The sequence below is a fragment of the Molothrus ater genome, chromosome 2 (assembly GCF_012460135.2).
Source record: "Molothrus ater isolate BHLD 08-10-18 breed brown headed cowbird chromosome 2, BPBGC_Mater_1.1, whole genome shotgun sequence".
In the NCBI taxonomy this organism is placed as follows: Eukaryota; Metazoa; Chordata; class Aves; order Passeriformes; family Icteridae; genus Molothrus; species Molothrus ater.
The window spans coordinates 879,336-894,786 of NC_050479.2; the positions used below are offsets into that span (position 1 = coordinate 879,336).

The 15,451-nt window shown below is 50.8% G+C and overlaps 1 protein-coding gene across 3 annotated transcripts in view; it reads right to left on the minus strand.

The window, feature by feature from the left end:
* Nucleotides 1-15,451, minus strand: part of ITSN1 (intersectin 1) — a 116,163-nt gene that overhangs the window by 72,811 nt on the left and 27,901 nt on the right. For 2 of the 3 annotated variants that reach the window (XM_036381532.2, XM_054514072.1), the window contains exons 3-9: nucleotides 14,402-14,494; nucleotides 13,659-13,722; nucleotides 7,308-7,468; nucleotides 5,262-5,438; nucleotides 4,625-4,718; nucleotides 2,478-2,578; nucleotides 1,342-1,405 (exon numbers count right to left, since the gene is read on the minus strand). In XM_036381532.2, the coding sequence (XP_036237425.1) occupies nucleotides 1,342-1,405; nucleotides 2,478-2,578; nucleotides 4,625-4,718; nucleotides 5,262-5,438; nucleotides 7,308-7,468; nucleotides 13,659-13,722; nucleotides 14,402-14,494 (754 nt within the window). The remainder of the gene's footprint in view (nucleotides 1-1,341; nucleotides 1,406-2,477; nucleotides 2,579-4,624; nucleotides 4,719-5,261; nucleotides 5,439-7,307; nucleotides 7,469-13,658; nucleotides 13,723-14,401; nucleotides 14,495-15,451) is intronic. The other variant, XM_054514071.1, reaches the window with a different exon arrangement.

Genomic DNA, 15,451 nt, shown 5'->3' on the forward strand with positions numbered 1-15,451 from the left:
GCTTGGTGGGGGCTGAGCAGGGCAGGGGTGGGATTGGATGGTCCCTGTGGGTCCCTTAGCTCAGGAGCTGTTTCTCCAGCATGCTGCACTCTAACCATGCAGGGACATCTCCCATGGTACTGTGAAAATCCAAGGGAAGTAAGTGATAAATCCTTCTGCAGTGCCAAGGCACAGGACTTTGCTGATGGGATTTAGGTTTGGGAGACAATCCCAGCCTCACTCCATGCACACCTGTGGCACTGAACTCCTCAGGCTGGAGCACAGGAACAAGCCAAGAGACTGGGAATGCACCATGCACAGAAATGAGAGATCAGCTGGGTCAGAGCTCCCAGGACAGCCCAGAGGCTGAGCATCACCACCTCTTCCCTTGGAGTGTCTGAGCCAGGGATTCCAGCCCCAGCCCAGGCTGGCAACCCTCAGCCCAGAGCAGGGCCCAGGAAAGGAGCAACAAGAGCTGCAATGTCCCTTCCCCATCTCAGTGCACTGGCAGCTGTCACCGGCCCAGCTGAGCGAGTCCTGCCTGCAGCTCCTGCAGTGAGCTGGTGGCAGCTGCCTGCCCACACAAGCACTCCAAGGCTGGCAAAAGCAGAGCATTTCTTGGTTAATCATCTGCTGGGGGACTGGGCTGGTTTGTTTTCATCCCTTTGTTAGGAGACAGAGAAGGAAAGAGTGGTTTTTAATTTATAACACAACTGCCAGTGCTTTGCAAAGAGAACAAGTGCAGCTGAATGGCCTTGTCAGAGTGACTGCACCACTGCCATCCTCACACTGAGCCCTGGGCCAGCTCCAGTGCTTCTCAAGCAAACACTCCCAAAGGACAGGAGTTAATTAGGAACAACTTCCCATGGGGCAATAAAAACATCATAAAGTTCAGCAAACAAGTTGGAAGGCAAAAGGGAAGCTGAGACAAATGCTTTTAAAATCCATGATTGTACAGGTCCCTGGGAAATCAGCCCTCCTGTACCCATGGAAAAGGCAGAGAAACCCCACAGAAAGTGTGCCTTGGGTTAAGCTCCCTGTTCTACCAGCTGTGCAAAGGGAAATTCCCCTGGTGCTCTGTCAGGGGATGTGGAAGGCACAGGATGCTGAACATCTGCTCTGCCTAAAAACCCAGCATTGAACCACAATTTCCAAATCATCACACAAAAGATGCTCCTGGTGCTCTTGTGGAATAATATGAGTAAAGGCACAGAAGTGCAGGTTTGGTTTATAAAGTTACACAGCACAAAGAGCAACATGTGATTTATCAGTGAGACTGAGAATGGAGAAAACCCCACGGGCTCCAGTGCAGAGGTTTCAGCAGAGTTGGTGTTTTGATGGAAATGGAAACATTTCTTTTACCATATTGTAGCCAGCTGAGCCTGGGGTAAACTTGACTGCATGAGAATCGTTCTTGCTTGGGGACCTAGAAGGGAAACAAATATTAACAAAATAAGTAAGAGATGTGAGCAGCAGGAACTTGGCTCCCCCAATAACCAAGAAATAACACTTCACTTCTGCACAACAGCCACAGAATCCCAGACTGGGCTGGGATGGAGGGACCTCTCAGCCCACCCAGTGCCACCCCTGCTATGGCAGGGACACCTCCACTGTGCCAGGCTGCTCCCAGCCCAGTGCCCAGCCTGGCCCTGGGCATTGCCAGGGATGCAGGGGCAGCCCCAGCTGCTCTGGGCAACCAAATCCCTCAGATTGAAACCCAAGAAAACTCTAAACCACAAAGACATGCACCAGAAGTGGTAAAATCAAGCCAGGGGACCAGTTCTAGTCTCTCCCTGGAAGTGGCCACTGTTCCCAGCAGAGGGTGTATGATGGTAAAGGTGCCCTGCACAGGAAATAATTAGCATTGACTCTATGATTACAGAAGGCTGATCAATTGTTTAATTAAGCTATACTATATTATACTATACTATTAAGAAACCTGTAACTCTTACAGACTGTCAGATACAGCTTTAACCTAATTGGTCAATCTACCTAAACACTATCCAGTGTCTAATTAAGAAACTCCCTTTTGGTAGACAATCTCCATAACACATTCTACATGTGCACAACAACAGCTGCAGCAAATGGAGATAAGAATTGTTTTTTATTCTCTTCTCTGAACTTTCTTACAGCTTCTCACAGCTTCCCAGGAAGGGAAAATCCTGGGAGAGAACTGTGTCTCTCTCTGTTCAGAGGATATGTGATTACCACATGGGTGAACCAAGCACTGGAAATGGCTGCACAGGTTTTCACAGAACCCACTGTGCCCTTTTCCAGAAACATTTCCCAAGGTCAGCTTTGCAGAAAAGAAATGAAAAATGGTGCTGAAATGATCCCAGCTGTGATGAGTATTTGCTTCTAAACAAGAGCTTTAAGCACTTGGAGGATTCAAACAGAAAAACACTGATGAGCCTCTTACTATGTGAACAACACCCTCAGGGGCAGAAAATTGGCTCTTAGGGCTGGAAACAAGAAGACAAGAGAAGCTGTGGCAGTACCTGTCAGGTGTCCACTCATGGTTTTGTCGTGGCTGTTGAAGAGCTGCCGGTACTTGAGGCGTGAGGACTGAGGCACAGCCCACTCTGCCACGGCAGGAGAGCTGCAGGGAGGGCAGGGAGAACAGCACAATTGGAGAGCTCATCTCAGGAAGGTCATGGAACAACCACAGAGTCATAAATCACAGCAGGGTTTGCGATGGAGGGACCCCAGAGCCCACCCAGTGCCAGCCCTGCCATGGCAGGGACACCTCCCACTGTCCCCAGTGCCCAGCCTGGCCTTGGGCACTGCCAGGGATGCAGGGGCAGCCCCAGCTGCTCTGGGCACCCTGTGCCAGGGCCTGCCCACCCTCACAAGAGGCTGAAGTGCTGCACTGAGATCAAGTTTTGTGCCTGAAAATGTTCTTGCCCCCAGTTTTGCTGGGAGGGTGGGGAGGTTCTGAGGTGCCCCTGGGTCCCTGGCAGTGCCCAAGGCCAGGCTGGGCACTGGGGACAGTGGGAGGTGTCCCTGCCATGGCTGGGGTGGCACTGGGTGAGATTTGAGGTCCCTCCCAGCCCAAACCATTCCATGACTCCATGATCTAACATTCCCTGTTATTCCTGAAACCACCACAGGTTTAACCTCTTGTTTGCAAACATTTATCACAATTCATACTCTTGGAAGATGTTTGCTTTTTTTTTTTAAGAGTTTCACTTTTTTTTTTTTACTGGCAGAGAATGAAGGAACCTAAATTGTTCAGTGGAGCTACAAGATTTTACCTAAACATGTAACAGGAAATGCAGAGTAACATTTTACTCTGTCTTTAACTGTTTCTCTTAGCCAGATAGAGCTGCTGAAGGAAAACAAATGTAAAATACACTGGAAATGTAAAAAAAAAAAGTTGTGAGAAAGCCACACTTGAAGGTAAAGGTTCTCCTAATGGAACAAGTGAGGAATGTAATATTCCCAGTTCTAATCCATTTCCATAACAGGCTGAGTTGATTTGCAGCTCTAATTTCCCAGGCTTGGTGGCTCAGAAATCCTAATTCTGAAAAACAAGGAGCAGAGTTTTTCTGCCTTTAGGCACATTCAAACTTTGTCCTTTTTCTGACCTTATAATACCATTCTCACATGACAAGACACAAACCTGTTTCTCTATCTTTATTTTTGGTTTCTAAACTCTTGAGCTTTAATAAAAGCCCTTCATGGGAGCAAAGCAAAAACAAGCTGCCCCTTCAATGATGAAGATAAGAAAAAAAGCCAAATATTTAATTTTTACCCATAGGAATTCCTCCTCAGTTTTGCTGGATTTGGGGGTTCCACACATTTTAATTTCTGTGTTACACATAAATTATACCAGAGCATCCCTATTCTGCTCCTGGCCAGTTTAGGTTTCAGAGAGAAAATTATTTGTTTTGAAAGACTTTAAATTATTTGGAGTCAATACTGCAAATCAATAGTGAGTAGTGTCACTTATCTAATAGCAGGGCAATAGACAAGCCTGTAGAAGGAAATAAAAATAAAACCAGATCATTTAATTATGTCCCAAGCCATTTTCCTCTTGCAAAAAACCTGTGCCATAGATCCATGAGAGAGATGATTTATAAGGACTTTGGGAAATCCCTCTCTTAACTCCTCTCAGAGCTTCCTTAGATCCATTTTTTTAAACCACAGTAAAACCCTTTTTGCCCAACTCACATTTTTCTAGGCATTGGAATAATCTAAAAGCCCTTAAAGTGATTTTTCACACAGAATTTGAAGAATATAGAAGAAACAGTGATGTGGAGTGCATTTAAAATATGAGACCTATGAAATATTTTGCTTTCAGCAATTACCCTGCAGTTGCTAATTTTAAATAATGCATTCCTTGTCTTGTTTTCCCAGTACCAGGAGTGCCTGTGCACGATGCAGGTTTTGTTTATAGAAGCAAATGCTGTTCTAAAAATCAACTGAAGACAATGTCATCACTGTTAATAGTTAATTACTTCATTTCCATGATTCCCTGCTCCTGGAGCATTAATAAGGTGGAGTAAACAGCACCACATGGAATGCTGCAGTGGAGCCTCTGCAGAACTGGTTTCTGCCAGAACTATTATTTCAGATGAGCACTTTGGGCAAGGGAAGGAGTCTCCCCAGCCCTGGGGACCCAAGCTCCGTGCCCCAGCCCCACCTGGCCACGTCGAAGGATTGTGCCTTTTGCAGCTTTGCATTGAGCTGAGCTCCCGGCCCCGAGCGGCTGAAGGAAGAACTCTTTGGCAAAGTGGCTGGGAAGAGAGAAAACAGGGATTTATTGCTGTTCACAGTGACCCAGGACACTCCCTGACATTCACTCACTCCTAACTCCAGTACAAGCACTGTGGGTCTGATGGGAACTTTTTAACAATATCAAAATCAGGGAGACCAGCAGGACAGGGGGAAACACAAGGGCATTTCCATCCTATCTTTTTACTTCCACAGCTTGCTGGAAACCCTGTTGATACCAAATTATATCTTGGTACATGTAGTCCAGTATTAAAGTCACCCTAACAAACAGCAGTACAAAGAGACAGGAGAGGCCCAATTTCCAGGCAACAGCTTCCTGGCAAGTTCATTTCTCCAAGTGCTGCTTTATTTTCTCACCACGAGGGACTCCTGCGGGAGGCCATGTCCACATTCCTCCTTTTAGCTCTTCTCCAAGTGTGCCAAGTGGGCTAAAGCAAAGCACAGTCCTTCCCCAAAGGCATCACTGGAGTGGCCAATCCCACGCGTCCCAGGAAAGGCAGGGGAGGAGCTGTTAGGAGCAGCAGAAGAGAGTGAGAGCGGCGTACCGGGGTGAGCGAAAGCAGGCAGGGGCTGGATGACAGCAGGAGCTCCGTTAGCCAGGGGAGGGACGGCGGCAGGGACAGAGGACACCAGCGGGGGGGACATCCCCACGACTGGGATGGATGCCATGGGCACCGGGGCCACACTGCTGAGGGGTGGCATGTTGGCAATGCCCCCGAGACCTACGGGCGAGAAAAGCACACGTTGGTTCTGACGCACACCCGAGACGGCGCCCGCGGGGTCACCGACACCTCCAGCGGCACCTCCCAGCCCTGCGACAGCCCTCCCGGCCCGGGGTGGCACTGCAGGGACAGGAACGGGACACGGGGACAGCCTCAGAGCGGGGCAGCACCGCCCCCAGCTGTCCAGCAGCATCTGCTACAGAGGGAACGAACTGTGCGCCTTGACCTGAGAGAGGAGCGGCCCCAGGGAGGAGGAGGAGCAGCCCCAGGGAGGAGGAGGAGCAGCCCCAGGGAGGAGGAGGAGCAGCCCCAGGGAGGAGGAGGAGCAGCCCCAGGGAGGAGGAGCAGCCCCAGAGAGGAGGAGGAGCAGCCCCAGAGAGGAGGAGGAGCAGCCCCAGAGAGGAGGAGGAGCAGCCCCAGAGAGGAGGAGGAGCAGCCCCAGGGAGGAGGAGCAGCCCCAGGGAGGAGGAGGAGCAGCCCCAGGGAGGAGGAGCAGCCCCCGGGGACGAGGAGCAGCCCCAGGGAGGAGGAGCAGCCCCAGGGAGGAGGAGGAGCAGCCCCAGGGAGGAGGAGCAGCCCCAGGGAGGAGGAGGAGCAGCCCCAGGGAGGAGGAGGAGCAGCCCCAGGGAGGAGGAGCAGCCCCAGAGAGGAGGAGCAGCCCCAGGCTGGCCCAGCAGCCCCAGGCTGGCCCAGCAGCTGCAGGGTTGCTGGGATCCCTGGGCTGGGATCAGACAGGGCAAAGCTGATGGAGAGCACAGGGTGAGAGGCTGAGGGCAAGCACAGCTGCAGGGAACCAGGGGGTTAAGGAGGGTCAGTGGTGCCAGGGGAAGAAGGAGGGGTGTGCAAACAGCTCACATCAATCTGCAGGCAATGAGAACAGGGGAATCACCATTTCCCCAAGGCTGGGCTTTGTGGGCGATCATTTCCTTCTGCCTTTGCTCACTTAACCCTGCATTGGCTCTGCCCAGTTTCATTGTCTTCTTCCAAAGAATTGAATTTCTGACTGTAAAACTTGTGGGGGTTCCAGTGGATCAAACCACACTGCTGCAAGCAGTTTATCAAAGGCACTGTTCCCTTTCCTCAGGACATTTAGATGGGATATTGGGAATGAGGAATTGTTCCCTGGCCGGGTGGGCAGGCCCTGGCACAGGGTGCCCAGAGCAGCTGGGGCTGCCCCTGCATCCCTGGCAGTGCCCAAGTTCAGCTTGGACAGGGCTGGGAGCAGCCTGGGACAGTGGAAGGTGTCCCTGCCCATGGCAGGGGTGGCACTGGAGGGGCTTTAAGGTCCCTTCCATTCCAAACCATTCCAGGATTCCCAGGCACCAATAACCCTGAGCCACAGCAAAGACTAAAGCAGAAAGGAAAAGAACCTCTCATGACAGGACCAAGGTGTCAGAGGTTTGGCCTTATTTGGTTATTTTCCTTTCCCCATCCCATCTTCCCTACTCATCCTAGAAATGATGATAACTTTGGCAATACTTCATCCCAGCAGCTGTTCAGCTCCTACCAGAGCAGCACTGCTCCTCAAAGCAGATTGTAAAAACTCAAGAACAACAGAGCAGAGATCCAAAGCTGGAGATCCAGTAATGCCAACAGTTTAACCACAACTCCAGCCCTTTGGAATGCACCAGCCCTGCTACCTGAGCCATGTTTTGCTTGGAGCAGTGCAAACCTGAAGCAAACAGGAGCTCAGCTCAGGTAAAAGCCCAGTGCAATTCGTCTCAGTGCGTGTGCAACATCTGGATTTGAGTCCATGTGTTTTTGGAAGCACTTTTCCCTAAAATTTTCTTGGAGAAACTGCAAAAGGCCAATGGAATTGCTGCAGTCCCAGGTAACAGTGAGGAAAATGGAGGAGAACAGGGATCTTACCAAATCCTGGGGCACCGGGCAGAGCGAGGGGCGGCTGCTTCATGATGGGCGGCAGCGCGGCCGGGAGCTGGTACCCCTGGAGCTTCAGCTTGATGAGTTTCATAGCTATGGAAAACTCCAAGGGATCCATCCTCCCATCATTGTTCATGTCAGCTAGAGCCCTGCAAAACACAGTGTTTGCACAGTTACAGCCTGCAGTGAGCAACTTCAGGCCCTGCCCCAGGAGCAGGCTCACATGAGTGGGGATATTCGAGGTGATGAAGGGGCTGGAGCCTAGGAGGGGCTGAGGAGCTGGGAAAGGGCTGGAGAATCCCTGAGGGAGCTGGGAAAGGGCTGGAGAATCCCTGAGGGAGCTGGGCAGGGGCTGCAGAATCCCTGAGGGAGCTGGGCAGGGGCTGGAGAATCCCTGAGGGAGCTGGGCAGGGGCTGCAGAATCCCTGAGGGAGCTGGGCAGGGGCTGCAGAATCCCTGAGGGAGCTGGGCAGGGGCTGGGGCTGGAGCAAAGGAGGCTCAGGGGCCCTTGTGGCTCTGCACAAGTCCCTGCCAGGAGGGCACAGCCGGGGGGGTCGGGCTCTGCTCCCAGGGAACAGGGACAGGAGCAGAGGGAACGGCCTCAGGCTGGGCCAGGGCAGGCTCAGCTTGGACAGCAGCAGCAATTTGCCCATGGAAAGGGAGCTCAGGCCTTGGCAGGGGCTGCCCAGGGAGCTTTGCAGTGCCCAGCCCTGCAGGTGTCCCCTGCAGGTGGCACTGAGTGCTCTGGGCTGGGGACAAGGTGCCCACGGGGCACAGCTGGCACTGCATGGGCTGGCAGGTCTGGGCCAGCCCCAGGGATTCTGAGATTCTCACTAATTTCCACCCAAAATTATACCAGGCCAAAACTAACACACTATTTAGACTTAAGAGCTCCTTGATTTCTTTCCTTGGGTGACTATTAAATATTTTTGAAGTTGCTTTTCAACTCTTTGAGGAATTACAAGGAAGCATCCAGAACAAATGCAGCTGCACAAAAACTTTGCAAAATCCCACCAATGAAAGCACAGGGTCCTGAAACAGCACCACAGAGAAGCAAATCACTGAGTCTGCAAATCTGCACTTTAGCTCCACTTAAAATAAAACATTCTTTAAATCTGTGACTCCCCTCAGCACTGCTCCATCTGGGAGTGTGCAAATGTGTTTTCAATTAAACAATAGCACTCAAGATGAAACATTGAGCCTAGGCCTTGAATAGGCTTTCAGGGAAAGGAGTCTGACTTAAACAGTCTGCTTTTTGTTCCTTGCCTTGCTAGTTAAGAAAACCCAGCTCAGCAGGGAATAGGGCTGGGAGCTTGCAGGGAGAGAAGCAGGAGGAAGAGTGTCAGTTCCTGCCACTGCACACCAAAAACCCCCTGAGTAAATGCACATCACTAACAGAAACAGCTGTACACTTCCTTCTGAGCACCATGCTTATTGCTTTGCATTCCTCTGAAGAATTAAGAACAGATTTCAGCACTGCAACAATACCCATTTTGAAGTTCATGCATTTACTTCTGTGTCATGGGTGTGGCCCTGGGCAGTGTGGCTGAACCAGAGCTTCATTTCTGATCAAATTCCTCTCAAAGAGAGTTTTTGTGCAGCTAGGTGGAAAGTTATTCCAAAAGTACCCCAGTGAACTGACAGCTGTTTGTAACTGATACACAAGGAGACAGCCAGGTAAAGGCAGTGGCAAAATGGAAATCCCCCCACTCAAAAAAAACCCCAAAACTTGAAAACCCCCATGGAGAGGCAGATCCCAGCAGGGAGCAGCACAGGTTTAGATCCCCATCACAGACACTCCAAACCTCTCCAGAAGTCCTAAGGAAGGATTTCCAGTGGTGCAGCTGCCTTAATCCACCAGTTCTGATGCCCTGGGGCTAAATAACAGAATGAAAATCTGGGAGAAGCATTTAGAGCAAGTCTGGAGAGGACACTGAGACACAGATACTGATATCCTTCAAAAGCACGTGCTGCACCTGTGCTGGACAATGCTGAATCCCAGAGTCCCACACTGGTTTGGATGGGAAGGGACCTTAGAGCTCATTTCATGCCAGCCCTGCCATGGCAGGGACACCTCCCACTGTCCCCAGTGCCCAGCCTGGCCTTGGGCACTGCCAGGGATGCAGGGGCAGCCCCAGCTGCTCTGGGCACCCTGTGCCAGGGCCTGCCCACCCTGCCAGGGAACAATTCCTCATTGCCAAGATCCCACCCAGCCCTGCCCTCTGGCACTGGCAGCCATTCCCTGGGTGCTGTCCCTGCAGGCCTTGTCCCCAGTCCCTCTGCAGCTCTCCTGGAGCCCCTGCAGGCCCTGCCAGGGGCTCTGAGCTCTCCCTGGAGCTGCTCCTCTCCAGGTGAGCACCCCCAGCTCTCCCAGCCTTTCCCATAATAGTCTTACCAGTGGCTTCTACACCTGCAAATACTTTGATTTATAAGATAAAAACCTTTTATTAACTCTATTAGACCCTCAGTGGGTTCTCTCCCTGCCAGGAAAATGCAGGAAGAGCAAAGATCACCCTGTAGGAACCTTGGCTCTCCAGGCACCATTTCCTGCTGGGACACAGCAAATCTTTGCATCCTCCATGGGAAACATTAATTCCCCAGCATTCAGAAACTCTGATGTGCACCAGTGTCACTGCTCTCATTGAACTCCAATTCACATCAGCAGCTGTAGCTTTTCATTCAACATCTGACCTTCTGTGAACTCCTTTACTCTACACCAACAGCTTCATTATTGAAATTACCAGCACAAACATCAGTGCAGAGAGTTCTCTGCAGCCCCCAGAATTTCTCCAGTTTTACAGAGTGCAAAGAAAAAGCAGCTTTTGTTTGACAAACTCTTCCTGCTGAAATAGGACACATTTCCATTCCTAGTTGCAGAAGCTGGTGTCAGGCTGCTGGATTTCACTGTGCTGCTCTGGAACAAGCAGCACCTGAAATGCAGGGAGCCAGCAAACACCACCTAATTCCACTCATTTCTGCTCCTAATGGAATTGGGACAATGTGGTGCCCTTGCATTTGTTTCATTTGTGGCCTGGCTGGAACCAGTGCAGGGTAAATGGATTAAACATTGACTAAATATTTATTATCTTCTGCAGGCCAGGCCTGTGCTTGTATCTAACACAAGAGCTGCAGAGGGCTCAGCACCACCCCAGGGCTCAGTGCTGACCAATCCTTCCCCATGGATCTTTTCCTCCTCCTTTCTCTCATCTTTTCTGCAGAATGAAAAGCCAGCTTGATTACTTTGGCATGTATGAGGTGCAGAAACTGAACACGGGCAGTATTCCCATCAAACATGGGAAATTAGCACATGCTAATTAGCACAGACAAACGTGCTGTAATTAGCACACAAAGCCCCTATCCGTGCAAGCAGCCCTGTGCTAAGGCAGGGATCACTGTGCAGTTCCCAAATCTGCACTGACCCAGCTGGAAATGGAGCAATTCCCCCGGGGTTGCACAGGCCCAGATGTGGCACAGCTCAGCCAGCAGCGGTGAGCAGCACTCAGGTCTCTGGGCATGCCTGTGCAGGAATTCCCAGAATTACCCCACTTGGCCTCCCCTTGGACACAGATTCAGGAAGGTGGGGAGGGAAGCAGATGTCAGGAACAGGGAAGTCACCCAGTGACTCTGTGCTGACAAAATGAGTAACCCCAAAAGCATGGAGAGCAGCTGGCAGTGATTATTTCAGCTCTCCTTTCATGCCCAGGCCACACAGGAGATGCTCTGAGAGGCCCCATTCCTCAGGGCTCTCAAGAAAGGCAGATTATTCCTTAAGCACAGTTATCTCCCAAGCCACTGCAGGCCCAGCTCAAAGCCCAATTAGAGGCTTCTTAATTGATCACCAGCCTGGAGGAGTCTGGAGCTGCTGAAGGGCAGAGCAGCACAGAAGCTGCCATGGCAGACCATAATACTTCACTCCTTTGCTCACTGAGACTTCTTTCCTGGCATGAGGAGTACAAGGGCCACAGGAATTCTCAGTGTTAACAAAAGCTGCTGTTCTGAAGGAATTCTGGGGACGTTTTTCTGGGCTCAGAAGGGAGGCACTGATCAGATTTGTTCCCTGTGTCCCCCGGCTGGGAGGGACCCTTCAGCAAACTCAGGCCAGGCTTTCCTCCCACTGCCACAGTCAGCAGGAGCCACCATCAGCAGAATGACCAAGGACAGGAAAGCACCTCCAGAACAGCACAGACAGACAGACAGACAGCTCCTCAGGGACTGCCCTGCATCCCTGGCAGTGCCCAAGGCCAGGCTGGGCACTGGGGACAGTGGGAGGTGTCCCTGCCATGGCAGGGCTGGCACTGGGTGGGCTCTGAGGTCCTTCCCAGCCCAAACCAGTGTGGGATTTCTCAGATCAGAAAATCAACTTTTGACAAGTTTTTGTAAACAGTTTTACAAGTTGTACAAGTTGTTTTAACTCAGAATTACTTTCCTTCCTGGAGGACTCCTGTAGCTCCCCTTCTCTCCCAGAAACAATCAAATGCCACCTCCAAAAGCCCAACACAGACATTCCAAGAGCAAACGCTGATGGAAGAGCAGCAGCTCCCATCTCTCAGAGATTTCAGGCTCATTACTCCCAAACTCCCCCTCCAAAGTACTCAGGGATCTGTATAAAGATTTTTACTTAAATATTTACTTCATTTAATTCAGAGATGACTGAAAAAACGAGTGAGACAGAGAGGAAGGAATGTCCATGAGCTGCTTTATGATTTAGAAAGGCAGCCTGAGTAAGTTTTAGTTCAGCTTCATTAACAAAAATGTGCAGGTCTTGTCTCTATGACAACTCCAGAGGGAGTGGAATGATTCCCTTCCTCTCAAGAGCCTGGAAAAGTGAATAATTCAGAGAGGAAGAGATCCTTAGTCAGACTATTTACAACTGTTTGGATTTGTTAACACCTATTTAAAGCCAAGGCCTATGGAAGATTTTTGGAGAAAGGATGTCTTGTTTAAGACATAACTTCTTTCCTTGTTTAATTCAGGGGCAAGAGAAGTTCCAAAGGGACATTTGAACACTCACTGAGGCTTCAGCAAATACGACAAGCAGTCCAGCTTTGATATGTGTAAGATGAAGATAATCAGAAAAGAAAATAAGCTCTTTATTTAAAAGCCATGTAGGTCTGGGCATGCAGATTTCAAAAGCAATAAAACAATTCTCCTCATTCTCCTGTCAGAGCAGAATTCTGCCTTTAACAGCCCTTAACTGCACTAGAAATGCTTTGTAATGGCAATGAACTCCTTCTGAAATAGCTCACAGAGGAAAAGGGAACAGATTCCCCCAAAGTTCTCTATCCCCTTACCCAATCCACAATGAAAACCACTCTTAATTCTCTCTGTCTCACACCAATATCTGTGCTGGTAGTAATATCATTAATGTATACCATGAATAATCATAGAATTATGGAATGGGATGGGTTGGAGGGACCCCAAATCCCACCCAGAGCCACCCCTGCCATGGCAGGGACACCTCCCACTGTCCCCAGTGCCCAGCCTGGCCTTGGGCACTGCCAGGGATGCAGGGGCAGCCCCAGCTGCTCTGGGCACCCTGTGCCAGGGCCTGCCCACCCTGCCAGGGAACAATTCCTCATTGCCAAGATCCCATCCAGCCCTGCCCTCTGGCACTGGCAGCCATTCCCTGGGTGCTGTCCCTGCACACACAGGTCCAGGTCTGGCAGGCTCAAAGCAGAAATCCCTTCATTCCTGCAGGAAGATCTGGCACTGTGGCAATGTCTGTGCTGTGGAATGGGCACAGATTTGGACCTGGCTGAACTCACCAAGGAGTGACAAAAATTTCCAATTTCAAGCTTTGACTCCAACTCCAATGGAAACAGCCAATGTCAATCTTCATTTTCGTACCCAACACTCCAGGTCTTGCCTAGGCTCTCCCTGAGCAGATTTATCACTAATTACTGTGCTTAGCAATTGTACAATTGTATTGTAGTCAGTTTAAACAGAGCTGAAAGCATTTAGCAACTTGAAATGAGAGTCTCAAACTGCCAGCTTCCAAAATGCCATTTGCTGGGACAGCCCAGGCCCATCGGCCTCCTGCTCACCTGGGGACACCTGAGGACAGCAGGGGACACCTGGCCTGGGGCCAGCCATTGCCACCAGCACCCCCAGGGCCTTCCCCAGCCCCTGTGGCCCAAGACTGGAGAGCCCCACGGGTTGTGGTGGCCTCAGGGCAGGGGCCAGCACCTGTCCCTGGGGACCCCCACCCCACTGACCCAGCCCAGGGGGACCCCAGCCCAGGGGAGCCCTGGATGCAGATCCCCCCTGAGCAGGGCTGGCCCCAGTCAGAGCCTGGGGAGCCCCAGGAGAGCCCAGCCCCTGTGCCCACCCCACACTCACCATATCTGTGCTAGCACTGGCTGAGGTAACCCAGATTGGAAAAAAAAGTTCCTGGCTTGATCACCTGTAAAATAAACAGGAGATGGCTTCAGCTCCAGCTCCAAACAGCTGGCAGAGGGAATGGGGCATCAGGAGGCAAAACCAGCTGCCCAGCCCATGCCATGAGTGATGAGCATGGACAAAGCACTAAGAAAATTCCATGTAACAAAACAGAGCAATGAACAGGAGGCCTCCTATTGCCTTTGAGACCAAAGTTCGATGAAAATTTATTAGGATCAGTGCAATCCCTTGATTTGGAGCTTTGCTTCCCCCTGTTTCAATCAGTTCTGCATTTGGATCTTTCCAAGAGGTCAACCATGCTGATGTCAGTGCTGCACAAATTGGATTTCTAAACCTGATTTCAGTTAAAATGACACAGCTTTATTTAATCAGACCTTTTATTTATCATAATATTAGTGTGGTGAGCTGACCCCAGGCACAAAGAACCCATCACTCCCTTCCACAGCAGGATGGGGAACAGAAAATACCAGAAAATAACAGGAAAGCTGGGGGTGATGTGGCAAAATATGAGATATAAAATAAGAAATGGGGCTGATGTGGAACAATGAGATATAAAATAAGAAATACCTGTTCAAATTTTCTAATTATTATGCCCACATGTCTCCCAGGCAGCTCTGTGCACATTTAGGCTCCCTGGTTAAGATTTAACTAAACAAGATGAGAAGTGGAAGCTGTTTGCTTACCAGTGATAAATCCAGCAGTTGGTTTCAGACTATGGAACTGTTGATCATGTTTTGCTCTCTCCTCCACAGTAATAGCCCAGATATCCAGGTTGCCTGGTTCAGAAGAAATGGAGAAATGACATTGAGAAACATTCCCTAAAAACCAGCCTCTTTTCTTTGTGAGTGTCATTATCTCCTCAAACAACCCAAGGGTGGGAGGTCATTTGCCCCCAGAGCACTCACAGCTGAATTCCAGTTCCTTTACTGCAAAGGAACCTCTTCCCCCATCATCCCATCTGACCTGCCCACAGGGCAGGGAAATGGGAAATCTCAGCACTGAGATTGCTCTTTGTAACCCTTCTGCAGATCAGCTGCAAAAGTCCCAGATGGATTCCCAGGATGTGAAGGGAATGCAAGGAAGAGGAACTGTTCATCAGAGCTGAGTGACAGGGATGGGGTCAGGCCAAGGAGGGGAAGTCTGGCTGAGTTTTACAGCAGGAATTGTTCCTGGCAGGGTGGGCAGGCCCTGGCACAGAGCAGCTGGGGCTGCCCCTGCATCCCTGGCAGTGCCCAAGGCCAGGCTGGGCACTGGGCACAGTGGGAGGTGTCCACTGATGAGCATCCCAATCCAAACCAGTCTGGGATTCTGTGGTTTCATGTGAAGAGCAAAAAATCCTGTCCCTGCTGCACTGCCAGGGCCCAGCCTGGCCTTTTCACGGCATTTCCAGATGCTGCAACTTGCCCTGCTGTAAATGAAAAGATTAAAAATGTGTCACTTTTGTTCTAACCTAAACAACAAAAGGGGTGGGTGATGGGACAACAAGGCAAAATGTGGCAGTGATACCACCCAAAGGCATCTCCTGCACCTTTCAGCGTCTACCAAGTCCAGGAGGCCTGAAAGGAAGAAACATCTGCATTGTCCAGTGCAGCTGGAGCAGAATGAGGGGGTGCCCACTGCCTGAGAGGCCTGGCTGGGCCTGGCTGTGCCTGCAGGGCCAGAGGCTGGGGCTGGGAGGGGTGGCTGCAGCCCCAGGGCTCTGGGCTCTCCGCTGGGAGGCGTCTGCAAAGCAG